This window comes from Odocoileus virginianus, chromosome 34, assembly GCF_023699985.2.
Source record: "Odocoileus virginianus isolate 20LAN1187 ecotype Illinois chromosome 34, Ovbor_1.2, whole genome shotgun sequence".
Taxonomy (NCBI): Eukaryota; Metazoa; Chordata; class Mammalia; order Artiodactyla; family Cervidae; genus Odocoileus; species Odocoileus virginianus.
The window spans coordinates 34467930-34488233 of NC_069707.1; the positions used below are offsets into that span (position 1 = coordinate 34467930).

The 20304-nt window shown below is 37.6% G+C and overlaps 1 protein-coding gene across 2 annotated transcripts in view; it reads right to left on the minus strand.

Annotated features, from left to right (window-relative positions):
* The window catches only part of LAMA2 (laminin subunit alpha 2), a 677031-nt gene that overhangs the window by 510534 nt on the left and 146193 nt on the right, over positions 1 to 20304 (minus strand). For both annotated transcript variants that reach the window (XM_070461486.1, XM_070461485.1), the window contains exons 2-3: positions 11202 to 11372; positions 4735 to 4847 (exon numbers count right to left, since the gene is read on the minus strand). In XM_070461486.1, coding sequence (XP_070317587.1) covers positions 4735 to 4847; positions 11202 to 11372 — 284 coding nt within the window. The remainder of the gene's footprint in view (positions 1 to 4734; positions 4848 to 11201; positions 11373 to 20304) is intronic.

The window sequence follows — 20304 nt, forward strand, 5'->3', positions numbered from 1 at the left end:
TTCTCTTGCTATTTCTACCTCATCTGTAGCTACTTTCTCTACTAAAGTCTTGAACTGCTCCAAGTCATCCATTAGGGTTAAAACCAACTTCTTTCAAACTCCTATCAATGTTGATATTTTGAGCTCTTCCTAGGCATCACTAACTTCTTAATGCCATCTAGCATGTTGAATCCTTTCCAAAAATTTTCAATTTATTTTGCCCTGATCCATCAGAAGAATCACTATGACAGCTGTAGCCTTACAAAATATATTTCTTAAATAATAATACATAGAAGTTGAAATTATTCCTTGATCCATGGACTGCATAATGGATCCTGCATTAGCGAGCATGAAAACCACATAAATCTTACTGTACATCTCTATCAGTGCTCTTGAGTGACTAGATGTGTTGCCAATGAGCAGTAATATTATGAAAGGATTTTTTTTTTGAGCAATAGTTCTCAACAGTAGGCTTAAAATATTTAGTAAACCACCTTGAAAACAGCTTGCAATCATCTAGGCTTTGTTGTTCCATTTATAGAGCACAGGCAGAGTATTTAATAGATTATGCAAGATTCACTCGGGCCCTGGGATTTCTAGAATGGTAAATGGCCTTACCTCCAAGTCATGGCTACATTAGCCTCCAAGTCCAGGCTAAGAGAAAGTCAGCCTGTCCTTTAAAGATTTTAAAGCCATGTATTGACTTCTTGTCTCTAGCTATAAAAGCCCTAGATGGTATCTTCTTCCAGTAGAAGACTATTGAAAATCTGTTGTCCCCATTTTCACGATTATCCTCTGGATAACTTGCTGCAGCTTGCATCTCATCTACATCAGCACTTGCTGCTTTACCTGACACTTATATGTTATGGAGATGGCTTCTTTCTTTAAACCTCGTAAATCATTCTCTACTGGCTTCACAGTTTTCTTCTGCAGCTTCCTCACCTCTCTCAGCCTCTGCACAATTGAACAGAGTTAGGGCCTAGCTCTGGATTAGGCTTTGGCTGAAGGGAAGGCTCTAGCTAGTCTGATCTCCTTTCAAGATCAATAAAATGTTCACAGGTCAGCAATAATGCTACCTGGGTTCCTACTCATCTGTGTGTTCGGTGCAGTGGACATTTAGTTTCCTTTAAGAACTTTTCCATTGCATTCAAAACTTGACTACCTGTTGCAAGAGGACAAGTCTTCCGCCTATCTTGGCTTTTGACATGCCTTTTTCACTAAGCTTATTTAATTCTAGTTTTTGATTATAAAGTGAGAGTTATGCAACTCTTCCTTTCATTTGAACACTCAGAAGCTATTGCAAAGTTATTAACTGCAGGGTTAGGAATTTCACTGTTGCATGTCTCAGGCAATAGAAAGGCCCAAAGAGAGGAAGACAGATGAGAAAATGACCGATTAGTAAGCAGTCAGAACACACGCAACAGTTACTAAGTTCATCTTCTTATATAGCTCCATGGTTCATGGACCCCAAAAAGTTGTAATAGAGCTTGCTGGTCCACCCCCTCCCACCTGACCCGGCCCCTCTCACGAGGTCTGGGTGAAGAGGTTTCTCCCTGCTACTTGCTGCACCGGGTTGGCGTCTTTGGGGCTCCGTGGCTTCGGCACCTGGAAATACCAGGCCTCTTGCCACCGTGTCGTGTGCTCTGCCTTACCCTCTGCCTCTGGGGTAGCAAGCATCCCTGCTGTTGCCACATTACCGAGGGCAAGTTCCACGCAAGGAAGGCTGCTGGCTTCCTTCACCTTCATATCCCCTGCCGTAGGGTACAGAGCCCAGGCCTCCACGTTTGGCTCGGGCAGAGTGCCAGCCTCCTCGTAAGCATCTTTACAAGCAGCCACGTTTGGGGAAATGGAAAGGAGGAAAGGAGACTGAATGAGAAGTCTCATCATCTGGGCTGCAGCCTTAACTTGGCACAAGCCAGGGTCGCAAGGGTATTGCTTCTTCCACTTGGGTCACAGAATGAAGATGATGCAGAGGAAAACCACAGCTGACTCTTACAATCATGTTGCAAGAGTGAGAAAAAACCCTTTGGAGATCAAGCCCTGAGCCTTTGGAGTAGGAGCGCTGACTCCAAGACCCTAGACTACCAGAGAAGTAACACTGCTGCTGCTGCTAAGTCACTTCAGTCGTGTCCGACTCTGTGACCCCGTAGACGGCAGCCCACCAGGCTCCCCCGTCCCTGGGATTCTCCAGGCAAGAACACTGGAGTGGGTTGCCATTTCCTTCTCCAATGCAGGAAAGTGAAAAGTGAATGTGAAGTTGCTCAGTCGTGTCCGACTCTTAGCGACCCCATGGACTGCAGCCTACTAGGCTCCTCTGTCCATGGGATTCTCCAGGCAAGAGTACTGGAGTGGGGTGCCACGGAGTATCAAACAGTGAGAACTCACACAAAGGAAACCACTTGAATACAAGACCTGGCACCATCCAGCCATCCTGTGCAGGACGCCTCATCTAAACAAGCTCACTGCAGGTGAGCTATAGTCAAAAAAAAAAAGGTTGTAATAGCAACATCAAAGCTCACTAATCACAGATTACATATCAAATGTAATAATAATGAAAAAGTTTGAAATACTGTAAGAATTACCAAAATATGACGCAGAGACATGAAGTGAGCAGAGACAGTTGGAAAAATGGTGCCAAGAGACTTGTTGGCCACAGAGTTGTCACAATCCTCCAATTTGTAAAAAAAGAAAAAAAAATGCAATACCTGTGAAACACAAAATGAGTCACAATGAAATGAGCTCTGCCTGTTAACATTACTGTGGTTGAGCTCAAAGAATAGTATACATGATTTGAGCAAATTATATTAACAGTTGAGTGTCTTGCTCCATGTGTGATCTAAAAGCATAGGTGAAGAGTAAACCTGAGCAATGAAACGTCACTACTTGGTGCTTCTCTATCCCAGGAGATGACCCAAAACAATAGGCAGCAGACTCATTCCTGCCTGGAAAGCTAGACTGCAACTTTTAGTGACCATATGACAGGGGACGGCTGCTGTGACTGGGAAAGGATGCATCTGTGTTTATCCAGAGAGGGATGAAGTCCATTTTGAGGCCAGGATGTTAAGGGAATTCATGTACAAGATTTCACTAAAGCATAATTCGTCAGTGTAGTGGTTTGCCTGCCTTCCCTGATTGTACTCTGAGACTTCCTGACAAATACTATTAACTCGAAGCTGTTATTCAGTTGCCCACGTAAGTAGAAAATGAGTAAGGGCTTCCCTGATGGTGCTAGAGGTAAAGAACCCACCTGCAATGCAGGAAGATTCCTTCGAGGAGGGCATGGCAACCCACTCCCTTATTCTTGCCTGGAGAATCCCAAAGATAGAGAAGCCTAGTGGGCTACAGTCCATGGGGTTGCAGAGTCTGATACGACTGAAGCAACTTAGTATGATGAGTAGGACAAATCCACACCTGTGGGCAATTGCTACAGTACTGGGTCCCTGCCACTACCCTGCTGCTCGGGTCAAAATGAGTTCCAGATAGGTGGAAAGAGAGTCTGCCTTGAGGCCCACCCACCAGCTCTGTGCAGTTCCTGAACCTGGGCACCCTGGCCATAATGGGCCCTGAACCTAAGGGGGACAGTACATACTTCTGTTGGTGACAAACAGCACCCACTAGGGAGACGCCTGGTGCCCATGAGGCCTCCTGAGAGCATAACTAACTCCTCCTGGCTGGTGCTTCCCTCCGCTGTGACCACGCGTGAAAACACAGCCTCTCCCGTGCAGGGTCTGTCACTGTAACTTTAGCTACATCTTCCCCACGAACCCCACGCTCCTCTGCCGCTCTGCGCCCATAGTGCAGCGAGGACTGGCCGAGTCTTTCTGAGCCGACCGCAGAGAGTGAGGGAAGAACAGGCCAGGCTAAAGAAGTCGTCCAGGCTCAGTATTTCCAGTCTCAGCCTTCAGACAATCGAAGAAAATTTGTATTTGGAATAACAGTAAAATATAGGAACATTCTTCCAGATTCCATCCTATTTGCAACCCTAAATAATTTGGGGTGATGGTTATTCTTGACTAAACATTTCAACCTGAGCTGAATACGGTGAACAGAAAGGAGAAAGAAATGAAGCATAGAAGGTACTTAGACCTGTGTGTCACAAACACTAACAAACTCCAACATCAACTTTTATACAACTACAAGGCTTGGTACCTCATTTACTGGCCCAAGTGGAAGTTAAGAATCAGCTGCCACAGCTTGTTTAATCTCAGTAATGAGAGGCAATTTACTCAAGAGCCTGGTTATCGAAGAACCTTTTAGTATACACACCATGAACAGCGTAGCAGCCCTCTATTATTTTTAAAGTTAAAACATGAGAATTCCCTGGTGGTCCAGGGGTGAGGACTCCACACTTCCATTGCTGAGGGTGCAGGTTTCTTCCCTGGTTGGGGAACTAAGATTCCACAAGACATGTGGTGTGACCAACAAAAATAAAATTTAAATGGTACTGTTATATTTTATGTAAAATTTTGTTGACCGATATTCTTATCATTAACCCTCATTAGTTAGAGTCAGTTCCTAATTCAGTTTTAAATTCCTCATGTGAATTCATTTTAATTGTGCTTTAGAAATAAATGCCAAATATTTTTAAATAACAATATACTAAATGTCACCTTTTGTCACTGTGTCAAGAAAATAATGGAAGGTAATAAAAGAGTATCCTTTCACCCAAGAACTAGTAAGTATACAAATAGTAAATGCAAATACAATTTCAAAGAAGAAAATGATAAAATCAATAAATAAAAAGAGGCACTATACCTGCTGTAAATCCAGCGTAATTGTAACATAATGGTATTCAATTCCATTCTTAATACTGGGACTCTGCCACCAAGTGTTCTTGCCATCAATAGCATTTGTAATCGGGTGCCTCTCTATTGAATCAGCGGCAACATGTGAAAGAAGAAAAGATCATATAAAGAATTTATAGCTGTTTTTACAAGCAAAAAGCAAAATGAAGTTAAAACCATCACCATGTGAATGTCAAACATTAAAATAATAGAAACAGAGAGCAATTTGTATCTCTAAAAGAACTGGTTTAATGTAGACTTTTTCACAGCATTCTGCAAGGTGGTATGAAATGGTTAAATACTTAAACTATATGAGAAGATGCAGTTCAGCACTCTGGCTATCAACTAAAATGGGCAACTTTAAAGATAACTACAGAAATTAAGTGTGAAAAAATAATATTGAAATCTAATTGATGTGTCAGTCACTCACAGAAGCAAAAACTCTACTGTTTGAGCTGGCTCTAGTATGCCATCAACTTTGTGAACAGAAACATAAAATCCTGAATTGTGGTTGAAAGTTACTTGAAGATTTGGCCTTCTGACACATACATTATTACCAAGACTTGGGCAATTCAATATGTATCAGGTTTTAATATAAAATGCTGTCAAATCCATCCTATGAGGCTTTTTGCAGTCAGTCCTCAATCTGCCAACTTTGTATTTAAACCATTATTTAAAAATAAAATGAAAGATACTCCAAATCTCCCAATCAGGATGATACCCATTCACCCCCATAATCACTACCAGTGAGGTTCTGGACAATAAAGACAAGGATAGGATCACACATGAGCCTCCATCCTACTAATAAGGCATGGGTCTTCCCTTGCCTTTACTCCAAATAGATGAGAACAGGACCTATTGTGAGAATTAAGGCAACACTGGAACAGAAAAGAGGAGGTGTGGATAATTGTTGCCACATCCCTTGACAATCCTTTCTTACAGCTCCTTCCTTCTTATAATCCTCAAAACTCATGGACGCCTTGTCTTCTCCTGCTTAGTTCCATGCATGTCACAACAGCAACCACCTCTGGAATGAATGCCAAAATTCTTGTTCCTTTTTGGTTTACAGTCATTCATTCTTGTCTGTATCTGTGCTTTTTATTTCCCAAGTAATACAAGTTCTGCTCCTAATCCGGCCCAGCTCAGGAATGGGTTAGGATGGCAACAGTGAAAGGCTGTTGAGGATGTTCCTATTTCTATTCCCAGGGCTGCAGTAAGAGTTCTTAACTCCCTAACATCCCACTTGGAAGTCAGCCTACTTGCGTGCAGAAATGTAAACAGGGAAGATGTTGGCTTCCCTGCTGCTGCTGCTGCTAAGTTGCATCAGTCGTGTCCGACTCTGTGTGATCCCATAGACAGCAGCCCACCAGGCTCCCCCTTTCCTGGAATTCTCCAGGCAAGAACACTGGAGTGGGTTGCCATTTCCTTCTCCAATGCATGAAAGGAAAAGTGAAAGTGAAGTCGCTCAGTCGTGTCCGACTCTTCGCGACCCCATGGCCTGCAGCCCACCAGGCTCCTCCGTCCCTGCTACTCTCTGGTAAATATGGATTAATTATTTGGAGCGTCAGTCCTGAGAACTTTTATAACACTAATCCTTTGGAAGGCTCTCTCAAATGAATCGCTTAAGAATACTCTTCTATTAGAACATCATCTTTTTTGCAGGAAAGAATATTTAAAACAATGAGCAAACCGTATCACTGAAGAACAATCATGGACTCAGTCTGTGGACATAATGCGGTAACACAGCCAGGCGTTTAAAGATGCTGGTGATAAAAGCACGTGAGGTTTGAGCCGTGAAGCTCTGGAGAATGAGAAGTTGGACAGTCCACCTGGATCCACCATTTAGCATTTAACTGCCCATGGACAAGTCACTTAAACTCTGTGTCATTACTGAAGTGAAGATAATAAAACTCTATTCATGGTACGAGTTCCCCAAAATCTTAACTTTCAGAAAAAGTTTAAAAAAATGTATGTGAAAGAGATTTGTGGAATTGATATGACTCCAAAATATATACCAATTGTGGAGTTAGTGATATAACTCAAATCGGAGTTACAGCTCTTTATTTCTCCAAGTAATAGTAGTGTCCAGTCTAGTCTTGCTACGACTACTATTTAAGATATCATCACTTGTTTCATAAAATGGAGGATGTTTAAAAACAACAAAAGCTTTAAAAAATCATAATATTAAGATGAAATAAAATTCTTCAACAGGTAATTATTTTATCCTCATAAAAAATTAGAATTTTATTCTCATTTTCTCATTTTGCCATGGACCAATAAAAATATTTTGGATGGGAACTCTCAACTCACAGAGCTACCAGAAGAACATTATAGTCATTAATATTCTAACCATTATTATGTATATGTGAAAAGTAAAAGTCACTTAGCTGTATTTGACTCTTTGCAACCCCAAGAACTGTAGCCCACCAGGCTCCTTTGTCCACTGAATTCTCCAGGAAAGAATACTAGAGCATATACATAGAATGAATTATATATCTGTTCAAAATATGCAGAATTCTGAATCTTTACTGGTGATAAATTATATTTAATAAAAATTTTTAAAATAAAAACCAAGCAGGCCTCAATGCAAAAGAAATCTGAGGGCAAAATAAAACCATCTTTCAAAAAATTTATAAAAACAGAATATTTATTAAATTTGCCATTTTCAGATTGTGAACATTTTTATTACATATTAATTTTATTAACATAGTCTGCTATAACTTCTTTAACTGAAAATATAAAGGTTTTTTTAATCTTTGATTTACTTATGGTAATATGAGTTTACAGGACAAGACAAAAATAATCTATTTATATTGGTAAATTATTTAATTCAAATGAACAGTTTGATGGACTTTGTTTTCTACCACGTCTTATTATAGTAGCAGTCCACTTAGATGAGAGACCTTATCTCATTAATGAAAAGCAAAATTGCTGAATAAATGTAATAATTTAGCACTAGTTAACTTATTCAGCTGAAGACAGGGAAAGTGTTCGGTCTTTATAATAACAACAAATACCTGAAGATAACCAAATATCAAATAAATGCCTTTGGTGGTATGAGTGGGTGCTAAAATCAGCACATTAAATATCAGAACCATAAATGAAATATTACTTGCATTGCTTCTGAAGAAAAATACATATCACAGCATATGTTCCTTAAACATCCTCTAGAAGCTTCTTTCCAGTTGTGGGTTTAACACGTGATAGAAAAATATGCACACAATCACATTTCCAAATCACACTTGTGGCTTGTAGGTAATTGTGAGAGGAGCTATCTAATTGGAAATTTTGAAATCTACCACCTCAGGTTAAATTGATATGAAAATTAATCATGAAAAGGAAGACTGGGAGATGAATCAACAATTAACCATAATCTCTATTATGAAAGTTTTAATCATAATTAATTTGCAAATACCGATTAATTTTGGCATATTTCCCTTATTTAAAAAGAGATAGAAACTTAAAACATTCTCATAGTTACTCAAGTCAATCCAAAGACTAACTGCAACTGAAAATTGGCAAGGGAAGCATTGATGAAGTAAAACTTTCAAACTGCTATTTTAATTGGAAAGCACAATCCATTAATAGCCAGGAGGTTCAAATTTCCCTTTATTTGTGTGATAATTAAGTACAGACCTTCCAGATTCATTCTAGCTGTTCAGTCAATTTGTGGAATTTTATCATCTGTTGCTCCAACTTTTACTAAACTATATCCATGTGGATTACTGCTAATTTTTTTTTATTCTTGTAGGGTATTAGTCTTTCTAAATTTCTGATTCCAAAAACATTATTTTGAAATGTAATGAAGCATTACATTTCATGCAAAATTAATCACATGAAGTAAATTTAGGCTGTGATAAGTTTTAAAAACTTACCACAAGTAAATAAAATGGGAAATGTGAAATGTAACTCCTATTTGTCTTGCTTTGCTAAAACAATTATTCACTTTTTGTCTTGCCAAAATATAGATGCCGTCCATTGAGACATAAGAGACCCCGAATATGGAACTCTGAAGAGCAGAGTGACATTCACTCAAGGACTTAACTTGGTGAATACATCTCGTTTTCCCTACAAAATGTCTACTCAATTATTGTCTACCTGAATCTTTGTACCTTCCTTTCATCTGTATCTATATATACATTTCCTTCAGTTTCTCCTTTTCTGGAATGCCTTTCCCTCTTATCACAGGTAATTCAGGTTTTTAAACCTGAGTCTGACAACCTTCTTGGAACTCTTTTGTTACCCCGGGTCCCACTGATGTTTTCTTTCTTCAAAATTCAACATCATCGATGACATGTACCCTAAGGTATAGACCTGAGTTTACTCCCTTGAATATTTGTTAAATTGCCTTTTATAGCCAAGTGCTGTTTATCCTAACATTGTACTTGTAGACAGGAACTATAAATATTTATATTTATATACATACTTGTATAGATAGCCCTACATATATACACATGCATGTATATATGCACACACACAAATACACATATATATGATTTTGCAAACTTTATCTAACTCTCTCTCTGCCCAACGCATCTTCAAAACACCCTCAACCACCCCTATAGTCCCCTCCCAATCATTTCATGTCTCCAGGCTTTCTCATATTCAATGAAATCAAGGCCACTGATTCTTGCACCAAAGGCAATTTTCTTCCCATGAAGCTTCATCTTCTTCCCTAATGAACCTACAGCTCATAGTCCATCAATTCATTTATTTTCTAGCCTTTACCTCAATCTTCTTGTCCTGATGTTTCCCCTGGCTCTGGCCTCAGCTTTGCCCATACTATTCTATAAAAGAATAGCAAATAGATAGGATATGTTCTAATATTATCCCTCCTACACCAGTAACCATCTACATCTTAGAAAATAATGAGAGTTATTTAAATGGTAAGAAAGGTTTCAGAAGCTTGGCATCTTTGGTTTCTTAACTTTTTCTTAAAAACATTCTGTGATATATAAGACCAGAAACCATATTCACAAAAGTCCCAGTTCTTCAAACAGAACAATATTAAAGTTTTCAGCATCTCTAAACTGTATAATAGCGATAGGACTAGGCAATCTTCCCTTTAACCAGCTCCAAGAAAGAATGCAGGGTACCTTCCAGCTTTCTTTCAAGATAAAAATATATAAATTCTGAGAAAAAGCCTTTTCACTTTATAAGCATCTCAACTTTGAACCAAAAGAGAGGAAAAACTAATTTTTAAAATAATATAATTGTGAAACTGTATCTCTATTGTAATTCACCTCACTGATAGTAAGTATTCACTGCATTAATATCTCCAATATTTGATGATTTCTTAATGTATGTCTACAAATCAACTCCCATGTCTAGAATTATCTCACACCATTTTCCCCTTATCCATATAAATTCTTTACTGACTGAACCTAATTTCTTATAGTTCTCTGAATATATCATGCTGTTTCCTGTCTTCAAATTTCTGTATGCTTTTTATATACATTAATTTTCCCCTTTCTGTCTTACTAACCCTTATTTTCTAAGCATATTTTCCCCAGGAGTCCCTAGGTGTTCCCTTAGAACTCAATTTACTTTTCTGTCTCCCCTATTTCCCTTCCTAAGCCTTTAACTCAAGGGCTATGTATGATTCAACACTCAGCTTCAGAACAATGCATTACCAGGAGCCTGTCTTAAAATGCTTGCTGAATAAATGCATGAATGAGTCTGAGATATAAGTGTGGTTTCTAGAGGCCAACCAAGAGAGCTTTGTATGACACTTCTCCTTAAAACACTATTCCTATGGTATTTAAGCATACAGACTGGTCCCAGCCCTCTGACACTTTCATATGCAGCCGTTTCTAACTATTTGTAGTTCTCCCAGCCAGTATGTTTTCTATCTTATTCTGAGCCCCGCCTCCTGGGGTTCCTTCTCGTCCCTCTGTCTCCTCTTTACATTCTCAGGTCATATTTGCCCTTGGATCTCAGCTCAGATGCCCGTCTGGCAAGCCTCCAGCTATACCGGGACTGAATCCATGACCCTTCTCCTTCTTCCTGAAGTCCCTATGCTCATTCTTTCCTTGATACCTACCACCCTTTACAGCAATAATCTGCTTCTTGCCAATTCTTCAACTGAGCCAGAGACCACATCTTATTCCTGCTGTATTCCTAGTACAGTACCTGGACACAGTGACCACTGACCTACTAAAGCCTTTATTCATAACCACACCCTCAGATACTTTTCTGCAGACAGTAAGGTCAATGACTGCCACAGGTCTTCAGCTGGAAAAATATCATCAAGCACCATACCCGCTAGACATAGGGAATTTTAATATTTGTCAGTGACAGAGAAGGGCTGTAAAGCTCACAGTGGAAGAAAAGATCTAGAAATTGAGAAGACAAGCCCTTTGACTAATGCACTTTGGCCTCAACATTCTCAGTGGTAGCTTCCACCCAATTCCATACAAGGTAATCCTAAATACATACGGTATGGATTGCTGCTGTTTTGATTGCAGATCCGACACTGAGGGTTCCTCACCGGCTGCCCAGGGACATGCTCTACCAACTTGCAATACATTTCAGGTCCTTTCTCTCCACATGTTGCATTTGTGGTGATGAGGGCATTGGAAGCAAGATTCAGGACAGCAGGGAATAAACCTGAAAAAGATGAACAAATGAAGGTGTGTGGGATGATTGTATTGCACTTTAAAATGAAATTAAGATAGGATGCTTTCCAGAGCATTAAGTGAAAATAGAATAATCAGTGATAATTAAATATCTGACTTAATTAAGTATACTACATAAATAGCATGTGTTATCAAACTAGCATTTCCTTTTTTTTTTTTTTTTGGCTGGGTCTTAAATATGAATTCTAAAGCTATCTTCTTAATTTTTAACCTCTACCACTTAGTTAGAAAGTCCTGTCTCTCAAATACACTTTTAAAAAGTCTGCTTATGTTATTGGCACAAGTCTTACTGAAATTTCCATCCTGCATTTCAGCTGTTCTGTGAAATTTGTCAGGTTACAATTTCTAAAATAATTAGCTCATCCCAGAACATACTCTACCTACCTTTATACACTAAATTCTCTATGCTAGTAAATAATATGTGATTAAATAAACAAGGTTTCTCTTCTGTCTTTCATCACTATCTTGCATCTGTTTATTTTGCTTTAGTGGCTCAGTCGTGTCTGACTCATTTGCGACTGCATGGACTGTAGCCTGCCAGGGTCCTCTGTCCATGGGATTCCCCAGGCAAGAGGATTGCCATTTCCTACTCCAGTTTTGCATCTAGCAGTACAATTATTACTTTATAAAATATATGTTGAGCACATACTATACCAGATACCATAAAAGAGTTGAGAGTGAAAATACCATTAAGATGGGCAAACTGTGGGAAGGGATCCTGAACTGTATCTTGGAGGAAAAATAGAAATGTATTTGGTATAGACAATGAAGGGAATAAAGCAAACATGCCAGGCAGAGGGAATATGATATGAGCATGGAATTTATTCTGAAAGCTTATGTGGATTCTGAGTGACTGCCAGAGGACTGAGTTTGTAACTGCTCTAATCTATTAGATTATGTGATCATATATAGATATAGGTACACATATAAGTTATGACAAACCTAGACAGCATATTAAAAAGCAGACATTACTTTGCCAACAGAGATCTGTATAGTCAAAGCTATGGTTCTTCCAGTAGTCATGTGTATGGATGTGAGAGCTGAACCATAAAGAAGGCTGAACACCGAAGAACTGATGCTTTCAAATTGTGGTGTTGGAGGAGACTCTTGAGAGTAACTTGGACAGTAAGGTGATCAAACCAGTCAAGCCTAAAGGAAATAAATCCTGAATATTCCTTGGAGGGACTTATGCTGAGACTGAAGCTGCAATACTTTGGCCACCTGATGTAAAGAACCGAGTCATTGGAAAAGACCCTGATGCTGGGAAAGATTGAAGGCGGGAGGAGAAGGGGAAGACAGATGACAAGATGGTTGGATGGCATCACCAACTCAATGCATATGCATTTGAGCAAACTCCAGGAGATACTGAAGAACAGGGAAGCCTGGTGTGTTGCCATCCATGGGGTCCCAAAGAGTTGGACACAACTGAGCAACTGAACAAGCTTCTGCAAACAAAACAACTTCATTTACAAACAATTCATCCCAGGCAGGAGCCAAAACCTCTAAAATTGCCCCAGCTCACTGTCAGTTTTACTCTGTGATTTTTGTCTCCCTCCCATCTGACCCTGACTTTGGATTCCACTTTGAAGGTGTGGGTGAGACTCCCCGCGCCCTGCAGTGATGCAGCCCTGTGGGGCTGATGCTGAGGCTGAAGCTCCGGTACTTTGGCCACCGGATGCAAAGAGCTGACTCATCTGAAAAGACCCTGATGCTGGGAGGGATTAGGAGCAGGACGAGAAGGGGACGACAGAGGATGAGATGGCTGGATGGCATCACCGACTCAATGGACATGGATTTAAGTAAACTCCTAGAGTTGGTGATGGACAGGGAGGCCTGGCGTGCTGCGATTCATGGGGTCTCAGAGTCAGACATGACTGAGCGACTGAACTGAACTGTGGGACTTAATTGGAGTTGGTTAGGCCTGGAGTTTTTCAGATCTGAGGAATCATGGGAGGAAGCCAAAAGGAGGTGACTGGTGAAAATTATTTTTCTGTATATTGTTATTTATGTTCCAAAATATAGAATTGAATTATATCCTAAATTTCTCATATATTAAATTTATAAAATGTGAGCAAAATTACATGGTTATGGAAGGATTATGGGTATAGAGGTAACATTGATTAAGAAGCTATTTCATATTCAGTAAGTAATATGATTTAATCCCCACTAATCCCATTGTGTACTTTTTATTAGTCCCACTTTATAAGTGAAGAAAATGCAGCTCAAAGAAGACAAACAACATTCACCAAGTTATAAATTAGCAAGACCAATAACTAAGATTTGAACTTAGCTCTTTAACTCAGAAGGCTAATTCTCATTGGGGCTTAAAGAAGAGCCAAAACCTGGTTCTCAGCAGAGCTTATCAATTTACATACTTAATAAAAGAAATAACTTATCCAGCCTCCACTCCTTTGTTGTTTCATAGAGTTTTCCAATCATAAACTAAAGACATCAATAAAATTTACATTTACTATCTTTCAGTTCTTTCCATTGATTTGTTTCTGTTAGTTTATTGATTATGCGCTCAAAATTAACCTGTTCATAATTTACTTGCCTTGCTTTGTGGTCAAGGAATAGTGGCCTTTTGAAATTTTATTAGCTACTTTGTTGTTTATTTTTAAAAGTCAGTAAAGTGTACTGGTCAAGGAAAGTCCCCAATTAGTTGCTAATGACCAATTTGAAGAGTCAGTCAATATCTGAGCTTTTATTGAATCTTCAGCAGGTTGTATTATAGAATGCAGCTCACTTCATTATAAATTAAATCTGTTAGACTGTACCTATTTATTTCCACTCAAAAGCAGCAGAGTAATATTTATTGCTATATGCAATATGGGTTACTTAAAGATTATATAAACATTGCAAGTGTAAATGAACTACAAGTAGATGGTGAACCTTTATAGTGTATCGACTTACAACCTCAATTCAAATTGAGGTCATGTAATGTTAATGACATAAAAGCCAGTTATCATTACCCACACAAATATGACTGACATTTTTCTTCTGAATAGTATCTAGACTAAGTAAATTTATATGGATTTGTAGCTTAAAAAACCAAGTCTAAACAGAAAACAAATAATATTTATTTTCACTATACTGTGTATTTCATTAGAGATTAAAATATGTACACTAGAGAATAAAAATCATACTGTTCTGTAATATATACATTTAGTAAATAATCTAGAAAAAGGCTAAGTTTATGTAATGTGAAAAATAGAAATTCTGCTATTATATGGTAAACATTTAGAAATGCGCCAAATTTTCACTGTTTTTATTTGAATGTTTTTACACTGTATTTGCTTGCTCAAACACTGTGCTATATTCATGCAATTTTGCATGATCTTGATGATCTGACTTAAAATCCCACATTTTGGTTTGCAATGGCAGAGACATCTTTAAAAACCTGCATATGGAGATTCTACTTTATTAATGTGGAGTTGCTGTTGTTTTGTCACTCACTGTCTGACTCTTTTGCAACCCCTCAGACAGTAGCCCGCCAGGCTCCTCTGTCCATGGGATTTTCCAGGCAAGAATTCTGGAGTGGGTTGCCGTATCCTTCTCCAGGGGATCTTCCAGAGCCAGGGGTGAAACCGCGTCTCTTGCATTACAGGCAGATTCTTTACTGCTGATCCACCAGGGAAGCCCAATCGTGGAGTAGCTACTATTAAACTGTTCACAGATAACAGCAATGAATTCCAAACAAAATACACGTTTTAAAATTTCATACTTGAAGACATTGAAGAGCAACTCAAAACAGGTAAGTAAACCAGGAGGGATGTATATGCTTAGAAGGAAGATAATAGATGTCTTAGACTATGCATGTAAGGTGACTAAAACTCAAACCCACATTTCACTGTCTTATTTTAACTTTACTGTCTTAAAGAACCAGAAACAGAACTAAGAACAATTACAGCTGCTATAAAGTGAGGAAGAAATACTATAAAAAAAAAAGAAAGCTACAGGAACCTCAAAATATGCATATAAATTCTTCCCAAGTCTCGTATCAATACCAGATATACATATATGCCCTAGGCAGGCTCCAAGTTCACTGGATGGGAATAAATGAACAAATGATCAGAACAGGTGATCATAGTTGCTGCTTTCCATAAGCATGCAAAAAGTTTGGAGTTGGAGTCCAGATAAGTAACTAATATAACACAAAACTAAAAGACTGATGACTATTCTTCCAAAGAACATAGTAGAATCCCAAGTTTTCTACCATGGACTGTTTATAACATTCAGAATGCAGTTGTGTAAAAGAGATATTAGATAGACATACAATGAAACAAAAAAATGCCACCCACACTTAGAAGAAAAGCGGTGAATGGAAAACAACACTGATATCAACCAGATGTTGAAATTAGTATCCAAACAATTTTAAGCAGCTTTCATAACTATGATCACAGACATACACACACAAATGCTTATAATAAAAAATAAAGTCCATAGAAACTACAAAAATACCAAATATACATTCTAAAACTGGAAAATGCAATATCTAGGATAAAAAAAATTATTACATGAGATAAGCAGAAAAAGGTCAGTACCAAATAACTAAACTTGAATATAAGTTAACAGATTTTCCCCAAGTTGTTTAAATATATATCAATGTTAAGAAAAATTGTAATGTTGCATATGTGCATGCTCAGTTGCGCAGTTGTGTATGACTTTGCGACCCTATGGGAGATACAACATAAGACATGACAATTAGATCAAAGCAACGGTGGATGAAGGGATCACAGTGAATGGACACACAAGTCAGTGCGGCTCTTACGCTTTACATTAGGCAGACATTATTTAAATGACTGACAGTACCAAATGTTTAAAAGTTTTGGGGTTCAACTGGAATTCCACTCAATTGTTGTTAGAGTGTAAATTAGCACAACCACTTTAGAAAACAGGCATTTTTAAGTAAATCTAAACCTAGATCTTCCTCACGACCCCAAATCCCACTCCTAAGAAAATACGCAGGAGAAATAATGGTATATGACCATGAAAAGGCCTATACAAGAATGTCCATAAAAGCTTTCATCACAATAGCCAAATAAAGAAACAGCTCAGGTTTCCATCCATGGGAGACTTCATACAGAAACTGTGGTATACAATGGAATATTATTCAGCATTAAAAAGAATCAAACTACTGATATATGCCACAACAAGATGAACCCCAAAAGCATTATGCCAAATAAAAGACAAAACAGTTTACAAAACAGTTCATATGTTGTTATTCATTTATGTGATCTTTTAGAACAGGCAAACATATTGTGAGAATAAAACAGAATTTTAAAAATGGCTGACTTTAAGGGGAGAGGCTGAGAAAAGGCATAAAAGAAATCTCTGGGCTTATGGTAATATTCTTAAGTTTGTATTATACAGATACATATATTTTTTAAAACTCAGTGTTAAAACTGATGAATAAATGTTGCACTCACCTGTGCATTTTACTGTGTGTAAATTATACCATAAAAAAGTAAACCAATATTAAACTTAATTTATGATATTCATGATGAGGTGCTTGGCACAAAGTGTGCACCAGATCAAAGTATAAAGATGGATACTTATATATGAATGGACAAAAGTATGACAAAGCTTATACAGAGAGATACTAATTTTAGAATCTAGAGGCTAAGTATATGGATATTTATTGTATGATTTTTACAACTTTTCCACATGGGGAAAATTTTTCTTAAAATTTGGCAATATGTAAAAATACTATATCTACACACACATTTAAGTATATATCTGTGTATAACCATATATACACATGCACATATATATATACATTTCTGTATAAATGATTTATGTCATTATTTGGGTTTTATAAGTTTTCAATACCAGTAACAATAAAATTTCAATTTGACATTTCTCAAATCAAATGTGGAAAATCTGTTTAGACAGTATAAAGGGAAATAGTCTTTTCAGTTTTGTTCAGAATCAGAAAAACTGAGCGAAAGAAAGCAATGGATTAGCCAAACAGTAGAATGTCTCTCCAAGACACTTGCTGGCAATTAGCAGGTTAATTTATTTTCCCTATACAGCTTTCCAGTCCTTCCAGTTTTTATTTCGTAAAAATGAAGAACTTTGACTTAGCATCATATTTAATATGTAAGTGTTGTCTTTTGAAGAACTACAAGTGAGTCAGAGAGAAATGCATTTAACATATCAGTAAGTGATCTATTGTGTGGCAGACTCAGGTTCATTCCTTAGGATTTAGGCAATGTTTCTTTAGGTGATGATCTAGAATGCTGTTACCCAGTAGGAAAAAGAAGTCTATTTCAAATATGAATTTTACAAATGAGGAAAATAATTCCCAGAACCTAAGTGGCACAGCTGGTTTTCAAACACAATTATTGCAAACTCAAATAAGTTAGAACTAATTTCAGCATTAAAGATCCACCCTCATTCCCCTTCCTGATCTAAATGAAAATCCTTTTCTCCTCCTATGTCATTCCTGAGATTTGCATCATCTAGTTCTCCCTTTCTTTTCTATATGCACACCACAAGCCAACTTCACAATTTTACAAGTCCATAATCTATTTCAAAGTTTCCATTTTAAGAAAGCACTCCTTCAAGCTTCTTATCCTAATTGAAGTCTTGATTCCCTCCGACAATCACACTTCCGCAGATCTCCCCAGTGGATCCCTAGAATCACTGGGAGAGGAAAAACAGCCTTCTTCTGGCTTCTAAATGCTACTTATGAATTGGTTCCTCTCACTGTCATTCAAAACTTTTTAAAAAGTCAAATCATCCAAGTTTTCCAAGTGCTCATCCCTGTTAACTGATTTCATGAAGACCATCAAAAAAAAAAACATTGATAACTGATTCACAATAATCTTTATCCTCCAAATCTGTCATTCTTACTAAATAAGTGAACATAAAATAATAAAATATTGCATAGAAACCAGAAAATATTAATATAGTAGTTTAAGGATAAATATGTCTTACTTCTAATCATAATTCTAAGATTTCTGCTTCCAATGAATTATTTTATCTCCAGCTTAATGTTATCTATCCATCCTTACTCTCAGATAAGCATATATTAACACTACCTCGCCATACATCCAATACAACATCACTCACACTAGTCTTCCTTCATGAGTCCACTTCCACTCATCTACAAAACTGCTAGGGAAATTATGTTCCTAAAATTAAATCTACTCACATCATTTTCTTGTTTAAACCTCTGTGAGTTGCTGGTTACCTAAAAAGATAAGCAGTCAAATTTCTTGATAATCTGAATGTTTGTAATCAGGCCACTATCTACCACTCTAGGAAACTCAACTGTTTCCATCCCCTTTAATATCTTCCTACAATGTCCAGAGTACTGGCATCTTACTGCTTACAGACATATCAGATGTTTTGAAAATTCTTTGTCATAACATTATGTTGTCCATCCTACATAGAGTGTTTTCCTTTTTTGTGTACATGGTCATCTACCCATCTTGCATGACCCTGCTCAAATATCCACTTTTCTGTGAAAGTATTTCCTGACTTTTCAACACAGAATTTGTTATTTCCTTCCTGGTGTCTACTTAGTACTTAGTTTATATTTTATTCTAACCCTTATCACACTGAAACTTTTCATACATTTTACAGTGGATCTCTGGTCTATAACATTTAGCATATAATAGCACTCAAATTTAAATTTATTCAATGAGAATAAGCTCATGCTCTTGTACACTTGTACAATCTTTCTAGGGAGAAATCTGGCAAATAAAACTATTAAACTAATCAGATCCTTGATTTAGCAAAAATACAGAACTCTGTTTTGGTACCCTAGCTCAGTAAAATAATTCAAGAAACCCAAGCTATTTTAAAAATGCAGTAGACCTCTATCACTGCTTATTTGTCCAACACCCAGCCTCCATTTCTGTTCTTAGCTAACTGGCACTGTATTCAGTACAAAAGGTATGAAGTACCCCACCGTCCGCTGAGGATATGGAAGTCAGGGAGGTCTTTCTTTCCCCCTCCCTCTAGCAGTTTGGGCCATTTGTGCACGTGATTCTGGCCTTGGGCTCCAACTCTGGAGCACCTGACGCATAGAGTTGGGGAGAAAAGGAAAATAAGATCATAATAGTGCAAGAGAAAACAGAACCAGGATGAGTAGGAAAGGAAGTGACGACAGGAATGTCTACAAAGGGACCCTGACTAGACTTTTCAAGCACACATAGGAATCACCTTGAGGTTCATCATCTCCTAAGCCTGGTTTTCAAATCTTTCTGGCAATTATGCCAGTCCTGTGATAGATTTCAAATATATTTCTGCTTAAGTTAAACAGTTTTGGTGATTTCTGTTGCTTGTGATCAAGAAGTCAGAGGGATATAGAGATCATATATTATGTCTCCACATACACACACACACACACACAAACACACACACACACACACACATACAGTGAAGATAGGAAGATTGAGAAAAAACTTTATTAAAAGTAACAGTATGGATAAATATATTATATATATATAGTTACTTCATCTAAACATCTTTAGGATAAAGTGTGAAGCAATAGTAGTGAAAACAATCAGCTTTTACACACAGACCCAGGGCTGATTAATGGTCACATCCAAAAGTGGCCACAGCATCACTTTAAATATTTCCTGGTGAAAATTTCCTTCCAGGTTGTTTTGTCTCCAACATGCATTTTATTTTGGTTACCTTTGTGTGAAGTTTGGTAAACCTGCATTTTAAAATGACAGTGATCTAATTCATATCTTAAAATCTTCCAAATGTAGTTTGGCTAAAAGAAATCCTAAATACATTTTCTTATCTTCATCAGTTTAGACTAAATGAATATTGTTGAGTAGCTGTCTTCACTGCCTCTGCCTAGCATATTACAATATTTTTAATTAACATTCAGAAATATTGATAAACATATTTATATATTGATATATGTATTTTAATTTCTC